The sequence below is a fragment of the Pagrus major genome, chromosome 16 (assembly GCF_040436345.1).
Source record: "Pagrus major chromosome 16, Pma_NU_1.0".
Lineage (NCBI taxonomy): Eukaryota > Metazoa > Chordata > Actinopteri > Spariformes > Sparidae > Pagrus > Pagrus major.
The window spans coordinates 2485766-2498419 of record NC_133230.1 but is presented as its reverse complement, the minus strand read 5'-3'; the positions used below and the strand labels follow the sequence as shown (position 1 = coordinate 2498419).

At 44.6% G+C, this 12654-nt stretch overlaps 1 protein-coding gene across 1 annotated transcript in view; it reads right to left on the bottom strand.

Annotated features, from left to right (window-relative positions):
* brf1a (BRF1 general transcription factor IIIB subunit a) overlaps positions 1-12654 on the bottom strand; it is a 90876-nt gene that overhangs the window by 38041 nt on the left and 40181 nt on the right. The window contains exons 13-15 of the mRNA XM_073483926.1: positions 2029-2090; positions 1454-1535; positions 1184-1239 (exon numbers count right to left, since the gene is read on the bottom strand). Of these exons, the coding sequence (XP_073340027.1) occupies positions 1184-1239; positions 1454-1535; positions 2029-2090 (200 nt within the window). The remainder of the gene's footprint in view (positions 1-1183; positions 1240-1453; positions 1536-2028; positions 2091-12654) is intronic.

Sequence of the window (12654 nt, the reverse complement as noted above, 5' to 3'; positions counted from 1 at the left end):
CAGCTGGGAACGATTTGCCCTCCAAAAGAAAAAAAGAGCGTGAGTAATTTCAGACCACCAGAGGAACATCCATGCAAGCAAATTTACAGCTGAATACATTTGTGTAAATCGGCAATTTATCTCAATTAAGACAGCAGATTGGGGTTATCACCCAGTCTCAGTTATTCCACATTCACCTTGACCTCCCTCTGAATCATGGCTGCAGATCAGCTGTTAAAGTTCCTCTTTACTGAAAACAAACTTTTAAACACATTTCATGCAACAGCGGCATAAATCTCTCAAGTTTCTTCACAGATTCAGGCAATTTAACTTAAAATCCTTCTTCAGCTGACAGTAAATTGACCTCTACACCAGCAGCTAATCAACTCTGGATGTTCAGTGTGAAGCTTTTCCAAAGGGAGGCTCACTTTGTCATGCACAGAAAATAACAAGACTGTCCTCCATTTTATTTATTTATTCACTCGTTTGTCAGTGAGTGCTGCTGGTTGGATTGCTGCTGTCAGGAGGCTGCATGTCTCATTAGATCCGCAGTTAATCCAGCTAGTTAAGACCAGTGAACAGATGTTGGCTCTAACAAAGGGTCCACGCTGAGCCAGAACCAGTAATGGGAAATGAGAGGGAACCAGTTTCATAGGACTCACTGTGTGTCTGTCTGACTGTGTTATCTGGACATCTGTCTGTCTTATCTGTCTCACAGCATCAGCGTCTGTCTCACCAACTGACGTTAGGGGTACTCGGTGTAACAAAATATTGCATTTCTCAAGTCGGTACCTGCATTGAATCTATTTTCAGATCCTTTTCCTACATCTATTTCTACATTGAACTCTATAATAGCTCTGTGGGAAGTGGATCTGGAGGAGGAGATCTCTGAGAAACCTTAGGAGGATGCTCTTTATAACTATAACTGTTGCACCAGGTGGCCTTTTCGCGCTGACATACGTTCATGACGCCTATTTTGTTTTGTGTTTCAGGGCCTGAACAGATCAACGTCCCATCACATCTGACTGGTTCTTCCTCTGCCGACTAACCGTCTGTGATTCAGTCTGTTTGCCTATTTTCTGTCTGACTGATGATCCATCAAAGACACTTTTGAGACCTCGTCTACATCGCCTCTGACCACCGTACTGCCTCCGATCAGCTTGCTGTCTGCGTAGCGCTCTGACGATCGGCTGAATTCAGTTACCTTCCTCTCTTTGTAGATCCCGAGCTCCTTCTCCTTCGCTATCTTTGCTTCCTTCTCTGAAAGCAGAAACAAAAAAACAGTCTGAACACACAAAGTCAGAGATAACCACATCAATATGACACAGTGGGTTCAGTTGGAGGTTTCACTGTTTTTGGCTGGTAAAATACTGAAAGCTGAATGTTCAGTCTGGGACGAACCAGAAGGAAAATAAAAGTTAAACTCTGTCTCGAAACACAACCAGCAGAGAAACATGCTGTACTCTGAAAGTACCTTTCTGCTCTTTGAGGTAGTCGGAGTTTTCTGCCATCCACAGCGCCGTCTTCACTTTGATTTCTTTGTCGCTTAGAAGATACTGAAGAGAGGAAGAGGGAGCGCCAGAGGAGTTCAAGGAGGAGGACGATAACTGCACCACATGACTCGTCTCTGACTAAATCCTTTACGTCATCGTGCAACTTGGGCAAAAACCCAAGGAAGCGGCACAATCGTCTGAGGTTATTTATCTTAATAAAACAAAATATGCGGTAACATGCATGTGAATCTTATGCGTGTTTTCTAGTAACTAACTAACTGCATGAAAGTTCCCGGTTTCATTAGATCACCTGGGTTTTGGGTCATGATCAAACTTTCAACCAAACTCCACTGAAAAATGTCACATTTTTATGTTTTTTAACAAACAGAAACATTAACAGTGTAAATACAGAACAATTCAGTTCAAAACAAAAGCAGATGTGACTGTTTTTAGAGCTCTTACAGCATCGTCAGGAAACAGAATATAGCTCAGTGAGTATTTTTTTGTAGGACAGCATTTCAGCTGGAGTGGATCTCATCCATCAGCAGGTACATACCAGCTCTATCTCACTGTCATCTATCCCACTCAGGTCCAGCTCCCCGCTGTCAGCAGCACCATCTGTCAGGGAGACAGAAATCAGAACGGACACACTTAGAAAATTTGCTGTTACGCACATTTTCACGGCAGTGTCCTCGTCCCAGAGGGGTGAAACAGGAAACAGCAGCCGGCCTCCGACATCCTGCTGCATCTCGTCCTCGTGGAAAGAGCTGCGGAGCATCTTCCATCGGGGGTTAATCAGCAAATAAAACGCACTGTGACTCCTGATAAGACGTTAATAGGCTTAACTCGCGTTTAAGCGGATCTACCTCAACACACTTTCTTTTCAATTACGATACGCTTTCTAGATTGCGGCACGCCTTATTTTGAAACAGGGAGATGCTGAAATTTGCATTTCTCGGGCTGCGAGACGCGCCCCCTCGCTTTTTACCTGCGATTGAGATGATTGTAAGAGAAAAACAAGAGACATTTTAATGTGTTGGTAAAAGAACGAGGTGTTTGAGTCCCTCGACGTGCACACGGTTCAATTTTCGAGGGGGATTTTTTGAAAGGAAATCTGATTGGCTTTGATAACAGAAACAAAAGGAAAGAAGTGTGAGCGCAAAGAAAAACCATCTGTAGAAATTCAACAGCTTTCACTCCAAAGATCCTCCACCTTGATTAGCAGTTTTGGAACAAAGTGCGGCTCCTCTCTGGCTGCCTGCAGACATCAGACAGTCAATCAAAAGGAGGAAAGTTGGAAAAGAAGCGTTTTAAAAGCGGCAGGTTTACAGGAGTCGTTTAACTTCTGTCAGCTCTCTGCCTTTGACACGTTCACAGGGGCCCTCCTTCCTCGAGTTCAAACTCCCAACAGGGCGGCAACTTCAAAGACGTGCCACCTGAGTCCACAGGCAGCTTTCCCGCCTCATTAAGGAGAGACAGGTGCACCGACGAGGAAGAGGAGTACACTCGTTCCTCAGGCAGCAAAGGGTGTGTTCTCCCACAGCCAGGAGGATAATCTAGTCAGTCATTGCTTAAAAAAGAAACCGCTCCAGAGGGAAGAGACGGGTCAGTCGCTATCTGTCGGGCCCAGCCCTCTAAGAACTTCCTCTCCGTGAAGTGTGAGGGCGAGATAAGATGGAGACAAGCCCTGGGAGAGATTGGCAGACCCCGCGAGGCAGAGACGCAGAGCTGATAACACCGGTCCAACCCCGGAGAGCGGAGGAGGGAGGGAGCAATTACAGAGTTATTATTCAGCCGCTGCTTTGATATATCTACACTCGCTAATTTGATCAAACCCATAAAATTGTTCTTGGTGAGCGTGTAGAAGAATCTGCAGGACCTGAGGATCTGAGTGTGAGGAAGGTAAAGATGAAGTATGAGTCAGGAAGAGTTCGAGGCAGAAAATAGAATAATTTTTTAACTTGTATTTGAAGGTGACAAAGTTTAACTGTGGATATCAGAGTTCAAACACAGATCATTTTATTTTCCCCTCATTTATTTTGGAAAAGAAAGTCTGCCGTCGTCTTATTAATAGAAAACAAAACCTCTCTGCAGCCGTCTGGCCTCCATCAGTGGAAACAGTTGCAGGCCAAAAACATTTAGTGTCCCTTTAAATAAGACGAGGATTACATCATCTCATTAGCCTAAAAAAAGTGGCCAAGACTTGCAGCACTTCCACAAAACTTCTCTAATCCGGGAGGAAAACAGAAATCACCTCCCTGATGACCTCGTAGGCAGCGAGAGAGAAGCTTCCTCTTCCTGTCCACACTGACAGAAGCCTGAGGTCTTTTTGGCAGCAGCTCAGAAAAACGCAGAGATCAGCTCTGCCTGCATATCAAAATAAAAAAAAAAAAAACAGGATTCCCCACGATTCTGTCCGAGGAGTTTCTGCTGTCCAACAATAAATCCCTCTGGAAGACACCTCCGACCTCCTGCTGAGGGAGGAGGAGGAGGAGAGGGAAGGAGCCGTCCTCCAAGAAAATGCAGACTGAGGGAATAAATTATTTTTAAAAGACAGAAAGAAAAGGAGGAAGTGATGGAGGGACGAAGGGGGAACAGTCACGATACGAGATGATGGCTAATTGTGACTCATTAAACAAAGTGTCTAATGAAGAGTTTACATTTTCTCGGTATCCTGATGCAGATATGAGGACCCAAGTCGCACTTAAATCGTACAAGCTGCAAACCTTTGGCTTAGGACTCGCAAAATGCAACGTCTGCAGCATGGAGAGAAAAAGGATGAATGCTGGAATGACCACATCATAGTCAGGTACTTGAAAACGCACCTGGAAAGGTGAGTCACCTGGTAACTGATGATTTGAAAGTTAATGTCAGTAGCATGGATGGTTAGCAAACATGGGGCTGGAAAACCTACAACAACCAGGATGCACTGCGCCACACAGCGCCGCGTTCAGCAAAACAAGATGCCAAATACATTTCTTTTGGAGGATCCTGCCGGCCTGAAGACAAATCGAGTAAAAACAAAGCAGCAGCCGTGTGATCCATCTGCATCGCCTTCGTGCCCGCGAGCCGTTAACTCTATCACCCTGTTCTCCGCTGGTCCTCACAGACAGGTAACCTGACCCCAGGTTCACCCCTCCTCCCTCCTTACTGCTGCAGAAAACCCCCTAAAATCCCCTCCCCTCCTCGCACACATCGCAGTGTCCCAGGCGGCGGCAGAGCTGTCTGATGTGGTCAGGAGGATAAAGACGCTTCACTGCAGACACTCTCTGATACCAAAGAAGAAGAAGAACAAAAAAAAAAGAGCACAAAGAAACAGAGAAAATGTGCCCTGCAGGAACAAACACAAACAGGTGAAGGAGACGGCCTTTTGAAGGCGGCAAGGGAGGGAGCGAACACGAGATTTAAAAGACTGAGAGGGGGAGGGAGGGGGAGAGATTGAGCCAAACATAGAAAGTAAGAGACTCGGAGATATTAAAGGAGAAGGCTGCTGTTCTTTGTTTTTTTCAGTGTCCACAAATCCAATGAAAAGACCAAAACTAACAAAGTGTTGGTTCGTCTCTCTACACTCCATCACTCTGACCCGTCTGTGTTTTCAGCTCCGAGCTGGAGGATTCCCACTGAAGACTGACATCTTTAAAAACAAATCACAAATATAACACTAATAAAAAAAAAGGCTCAACAGATGATTCATGTGTGTTTAACAGTTTCTGTGCAACAACGGAGATCAATGTCACGTCAAGAAAATCCAAGTGGCAGCTGGCTTGACCAGGTTTTTGCCAACGTTGGCTCTACTTGACTGCAGTGAGCTGAAAAAACCTGCTGCAGCCTTGTTGAAACTGAGTTAGAGCTCTGAGGTGGAGGCGTAAGCAAACATCTGTAAAGGAAGGTGGTGTGCTGGATTTATATCTTAAGACAAAACAAGGGCATCACGGAGAAACAGAAAGCACAGTAATCGCTTTATCTGCGTTATCTTGTTTGTATTTGTTGCATAAAATTATTCTTAAAGAGAATACGGAAATATAAAAATACTTGTAAGTAGATCAATTCATTGGTGGTTTTGGGGCTGAGCATGTAGAGAGCGGAGGTCTGACATGTTGCTCCTTGAAACCCATCTGCTTAACTTCTTTTTTAACTGAAATTCTGGCCACACCTTAAAAATTACGACATCTATTGTGTTGCAGAGATGTCAACTTAAGTTAGCATGCTAACCAGCTAGCCCCGGCCCGTCCAGTGTCCTAATACTACGTGGCGCTGCATGAGGTGATAGTCTGATAGCCTCTGTAGTTTCAGCTGCTGCATCAGGTGGTATCCTCCAGTTATACAGGCGACAGGTTGTGTGCAGCCAAGTGGGCTAACTAGCCAACCGCAGCTAGTAGGTTAGTGGTTCCCTTGTGGTCATATCTTTCACGTTGCACCTTTAAACTCGTTCAATCTGGTTGACTTTTGGAAAATAGGGATATGGTGATGTTTTGGTCTTTTCATGGGATTTGTCGACAGTAAGAAAAATAGAGTAATGCCAGCCCTGTCCTTTACAGAGGCAGAGAGAAAAATGGCAAACAGCAGAAGAAAAGGCCAGAGAGAAAATGGCAAAAGCAGGTTTCAGATGGGAGAAAAAGTAGGCAGAGGAAGACAAAGAGAGGCTGAGCAGGAAAGATTAAGAGGGAGAGAATGAGGTAGGTAGGAGATTGAGAGACAAAGAGACTGATGGAGAAAATCAGCAGGAGGGACGACATGGAGGAACGAGCAGACAGCAGCTGAGGGAGAGCAAAGACAAAGGAGGCAGAGAGAAAAGACAGAAAAGAAGTTAAAAAGTGAGAGGTTACAAATGAGAGAAAGAAGCTACGACAGAGAGGAGGAGGAGGAGGAGGAGGAGGAGAAAGGTGGAGACAAAAAGATGGAAGAAAAGAGGGAGAACATGGAGGCTGAAGAGGAGTTCACTGATCTCCTTCTAATCCTGAGCTGTGTTTCATTTCGTCCTGATCTGAGGAGAAGGAGGAGACGAGGGGAGAGAGGAGAATAAAAATGAAACAAGTCATGCTGGTTAAATTAAAAAGGAAGCGTCAGTCTGCTGACTCCTCCACACCTCCTGTCCTCACCCTCCCTCATTCCAGTTCTCACCCCCACCGCCTTCCCCTTTTCCAAAAAACAAAGAGTGTTATATGTGTGTGTGTGTGTGTGTGTGTGTGTGTGTGTGTGTGTGTGTGTGTGTGTGTGTGTGTGTGTGTGTGTGTGTGTGTGTGTGTGTGTGTGTGTGTGAGTGAGAGATCTGGAGGATGAATGGGCCTGTGTAGCCCCGGTGCTGCAGGATCACCCATCATCCACACTTCAAAAGGCTCCCACATTATCCAGACTCGCAGCTCTTCATGTCAGCAACAATCCTGATCCTCTCCTGCAAACTAAAAAGCCCCTCGACCTGCACCGAGCTCGGCCACGGGGGCTGCGGGGAGGAGAGGCCGACATGAAGGTAGATATTTCAATTTGTCAGGACTCTGGCTTTTAGATGAGACTGTTGAAGGTGAAGTGAAATCAGCTGCTGCAACAAGATGAAACGACTGATGTTTTTGTGAAGGTATGAGACAGAATTTCAACAGACTGGCTGCTCGACGCGTGTTTCCAGGAGGAGGACACAACGTTTTAAATCTGGGAATGGAAATGAGATGGAAATAGGCTGTCTGATTAACTAGTTGGTTTCAAAACAAAGAAAATCTTAAAGGAATAGTCCAACATTTTGGGAAATGTTTATTGCAGAGGAACTGGACGACAGGATGCTACTAATACTCACTATACTTCCTGTCTTATGCTTCAAGTCCTGCATTTTTTAAGACAATTTCAAGACAATAATCTCAACTTGCTTCTTGTTATTTTGTCTCTTTAACTCTGTATTTCTCTATCTCAACATCAATGCAAATGAGGCAGATCTCAGTGATCTTCAAAGCTTGAATAAAGGTTTGAATTTGAACCGAAAGATAACAGAACTTTATTTTCCCCGAGGGGAAACTGATGTGAAGCAGCAGCAGTACAGACAAATATCAAAGGTGAAAGTATCAAAGTATCAATAAACAGATCTAAAATCTACAAAACTCAATAAATATGCAATGCCGAAAGTATAAACATACGTTGCTCACATCTAATAATCAATATTAAAGAGCTGATATTAACCTGCACATAGCAGAACCTCCACTTTGCTCCACTCTTATTAAACAGCTTTCAGAGAAACGGATCAGAACAGTGAAGACGCGTTTTATCTGCAGGATGCTGCAGCGTTCACTCTTTACCTCCTGATCTACTGATCCACTCACGCTAAAACATCTATGGATCAGATTGACGGTAAAGTGCCTCAAATGCAAAAAAAAAAAACAGAAACAGCTTGTGGTGTAAAAGTCCTTCCCTGCAGCAGTATGAGGTAATCAGGCTCGGTGCCAGCTCTGCCCTGGAGAAATAACCAGCCGGCCGAGGCAATAAATAGAGTGCTAGATTCTCGCTGACACGGGCGGGCCGGGCAGGCCCATTAAAACCTGACCTCCCCGACCTTGGAGGAGCCCAGACTGAGAGTGTACGCCCACTCAACCACCTGCTCCTCCTCCTCCTCCTCCTGCTCCTCGCCCCCCCGGACACACAGTGTGGGGAGCGGGGAGATATATGCATATAGGAGGAGGTGGACGATAAGACTCCTGGAGGCACTCTGGATAACACTTGTTTATATTTGGCAGCGATGCTCAGAAATGTGTGCAAAAAGGTCAAGAAACGGCAACTTTTGATCCAAACGCCCCTAAAAAAAATACTGTTTTTATTAAATACCCTAATGAACAGACAGACGGGGCTGTAAACATAACCTCTGAGCTCTGTTATTGGCTGTTTTTCCATCCAGATCTGACTTTTTCATTAGCCGGTGTTATCTGAATGTCCTCAACAGGATGTGACAATATTAGATTATTAAGCGAGCATCAGTATCTGTTGGTCTGCGTGACATTTTATTGCCGTTTCACACCCGAGATGACATTTATGATATTATAATGAATTCATTTGTTTCTGCCGTCCTCAGTCTGGATGGTGTTTGTGTCCCTGGCTTGGTTACCTGGTGTACGTGTCCTCGTCCACAGGGTCACACAGAGACACTTTATTCTTTATATTTTGGTCTTTTCTGGTGGAGAAGATGTATGTTTCAATTCCAATTCCTGATAATGTAGACTTATGGTACGTGTCCATAGAGGCTTTGTGGGACACTTTCTAGCTTTGCACGCTCGACCAATGCAGGCTACACCCTCCGAAAACACTTACTGGCTGCACCTGATTGGCCAAATGCCACTCGTGCGCTGTACACTCTGGGATTTCGCTACCTAACATTGAACAATGACGAGTCATACATCATCCTCCAAGCTTGTGCAGGCGTCCTGCCACGTCAGTTTGAAAAGCCGCAGAGTGTTTATGGTTTTAAAAGTAACACGGCTCCTTTAAAGGAACAGTTCACCCAAAAATAAAACTTCAGGTCATCACCTACTCACCCTCATGTTGATGGAAAGTGGTGATGGTTAAGTTTCGTAGTCCTCAAAACATTTGTGGAGCTGTTTTATTTCAATTGTTTTTGTACATTTTAAAACATGAAACAAGTCTCCAGCTACTTCAGCTGTTTAGCAAAATGCTGCAACTTTGTTTTGTCGCAAAGCTCCAGAGATGTTTCGTGGACTACAAAACTTCACCTGACTTTCCATCAGCATGGAGGTGAGCGGATAACGACTAAATCTTCATTTTTTTGTCTGATTAAGACTTTTTGGTTACTGGGTGATAACACTTCTGGGGACAAGCTGAGGTCGTTTGGAGCATCTGAACAAACAAGTGAACGTTTATCTGTGTCCAAATCAAACTGTTGTCCTAAACAGAAGCAAACAATCTGGATAAACTGACATGACATCACTTTTGTTTCCATTGTTATGAGCAGCCATGTTGTTTTTTCCTCTCTTTGCCATCTGTTGCTGCCACAACCGTGTCTCCTCTCATAAATTACACAAATGTTTGTATCGAGAGTGACACATCTTTTCAACACTGTGAGCTACATTTTCCATATTTTTGAATAAATGTCTTTGATCAAAGAAGATGTCCTGTCAATTTGTCCCGCTTCAATATTCGGGCCTATTTTCCAAAACATCTTACATCACAGGAGGCTGAATAAATCAGTGAGCAGCACTGAGACAATCTACAGTGTAAGAACATCTTGAACTGAGCCTGAATGACTCTTTGATGGAGGAGGAGGTCGCAGCCTCAGCAGCACAGCACAAGAATTTAGAGAATGTCGTTGTGAAAACAACGGTTGTTTAATGTCGGCGTTGTTGTGCATGAGAATCAAACATTTTGAAATGTCAGACGGCTGCCGCAGGAATGTTTAGCCAAATGTTGGCTTTGCCACGCCGATGAATCTGCGCTTTGTGTCTGACATGCACCAAAACCGCTTGTTCATCAGCGTCAGAATATTTACAAACTCTCCGTGGAAGTAATCAGAAGAGGAGACGTCGAATCAAAAGGAAAAATCCGCCCACGGATCCTCGTCTGCCGCTCCACATCATCAGTCCGATTGTGTAAAGAGCTCCGGTTCTGATTTCTACATGTGTTTCTGCTTCTTTAAATTGATTTTCTGTGTTTTGTTGTCAGTTAAGAATACGCAGAGAATGTCTCAAAGTTTCAAAGCAGTCTGGTTTATTTCTTTTTAAACTAACTGCTGTTGAGCTGTGGGTGTAGAGCTCTGTCTCCACGTCTCGTCTCTAATGGATTCTTCTCTGCGTGATGTTCTGAACGTGGGTGCAAAAATGTCTCTTTTCTAAGCGACAAGTACAGCTGATGTTTTAAATCTTAGCACAAGGTCCTTTAAGAAGCTACTCTGGAGCTTTTAATCACATCGTCTTTGTTAGATCTTTGCAAAAACTTTCAATGTCAACTTTTATACCAACGAGGACAAGAAACCCTTAACATGCTCAGAGAAAAGGACATTTTAAGATGCATTTCTGTTACAGCTGTACGTGACCTGGTGTGATTTGATCAAAATGTCTAGGTTTGTGGAGAGGAGCTGCAACGATTACTCAATTAGTTATCAACTGTTCAATTAGTTCAACCATTTTTATAATCGATTTATTGGTTTGAGTTGTTGTTTAACCAAGAAAAAGTCAAAATTATTTGATTCCAGTTTCTTAAATGTGAATATTTCCTGGTTTCTTTCCTCCTCTATGACAGTGAACTGAATATCTTTGGGTTGTGGCCAAAACAAGACGTTTGTGGAGAGATTGTTTGACAACAGCTGTATTTAAGACAAAATTGACTTAAAACTTTGTCAAATTGAGAGAGGAAGATGAAGAAGGCCTTCTGCATGTATCAAATCCTAAAAATTGGACATCTGGAGTCACTGCCTTGCTCAAGGGCTGCACAAGATGGCAGAACCATGACATGAAAACCCACTAACAAGCAGCAGTGATGGAAACTCAGGTGGTAACATTCAGCCCTTTTCCCAGTGCAACGCTGTGACGTGGGTTGAAGTCCAGACTTTGGCGCTTAAATACTTTCCATCCGTCTTCTGTTCAGGCAGCACTCAGGCATTGCTCGGCCTGCGTCGAGTTGAAAAAAGAGGGTTTACCCGTGTTAAAAAACCTGCATATAAGTGCTAATTTGTTGTAAAATAGTTTCAGCTTCAGTCGTCCTGCTGCCGCCTCAGAAGACGACTGAAACATTTTCTCCAACTCGTCTCGACAACATTAACACTTCCCCCTCTGATGTATCTGGAAGCAGAGACGCCACTTTGACTGAAGACTTCACCTTAAATTAAATTTGAATCGACTAAAGTGTGCAGGAGATTCACTGTAAATTACATTTATGTCAAACCTGGAGATCCACTGCTCAGACTCAGAGTCTCTTTCCTGCAACATACCTTCATATAACAGATAATCTCCTGCACATGATCTCTGTAGCATCGATCATCTGGTTGCTCCCGGTTACACTCGTCTCTCCTGTTTTTAGTTTGTTCTACTGCTTCAGAACCAGGATCTGGTTTTTGTCCTTAGTTTAAACTTGAAAATTATGAAAAATGAAGCCAGAAACCAAAGTGATACTTCATTTACTGTCACAAATGACAAAGAAAAGCAGCAAATCTTCACATTTAAGAAGCTGGAACATTTTTGCATTGAAAACGACTGAAACGATTAATCAGTCTGCAAACTAGACGATAGACTAAACTCCTCCAAGACTTCTGACTGGTTGTTTGTTCAGTTTCCTCAACTCAAAACCGTATAACCGTGACACACTGCAAGTCTAGAATAGTCTGTTATTTTTGCCTTCTCATACTTCACACTGCCTGACCTGAGGTTGGACCCCAGTCCTGCTGTGTAAGGACTGAAGGGGAGGAGAGAGGGGGGGGGGATGAGAAGGGGTTGATACAGTGAAATGTGCAGTGACGTAACAGCCAGAGGCGAAGCGGTTTCCTGCCTCTGCCTGCCTGCTAAACGGTAGCTGTCATCTCCCGTCAGGCTGGCGGCGGCAGACGAGGAGGCTTCCATTTCCCTCCCCAGGCCAGAAGACGCACATCATCTCCAATCACAGCTGGCTGCTGTGACGGGCCGCTACAGCCGTCTCACCAGAGAGACTGACTGCTCACACACACACACGCACGGACGCACGCACGCACGCACGCACACACACACACACACACACACACACCCTGATTTCATATTCCACACCACACTGCTGCTGCTGAGGTAGCTTAGCTTGTACTGACTCACTGAGAGCGTATGATTGGCCGTCCACTGAGAGCAGCCTGAGCTTGAAATAAACATTAGACTTTTCTTCTTCTTGTGTTTTCTGCTGTGTATCAGCGACGCCCGTCTCCCCGCGCTGTCATCGCCTGTCTGTCTGTCTGTCTGCCACCCAATCCAGTCGCTCCCCTCCTCTGAGAGGTCGGGTCCATCCGGCCATATGTCCATCAAGCTCTACTGTACCGCCCCAGGCACTGTCAACACCCCCCCCCGCCCCCCACCCCACACACACACACACACACACACACACACACTCAGGCCTGCCCAGCTGTCCCAGCTCCACACAGGAAACAAGTGTAACGAGCAAATTTTGTGAATGGATTAGCTGCGTAAATTAGTAATAAGCCATTACTAATTAAAGGAACAGTACACTTGATTTTTTACAGTCCTGC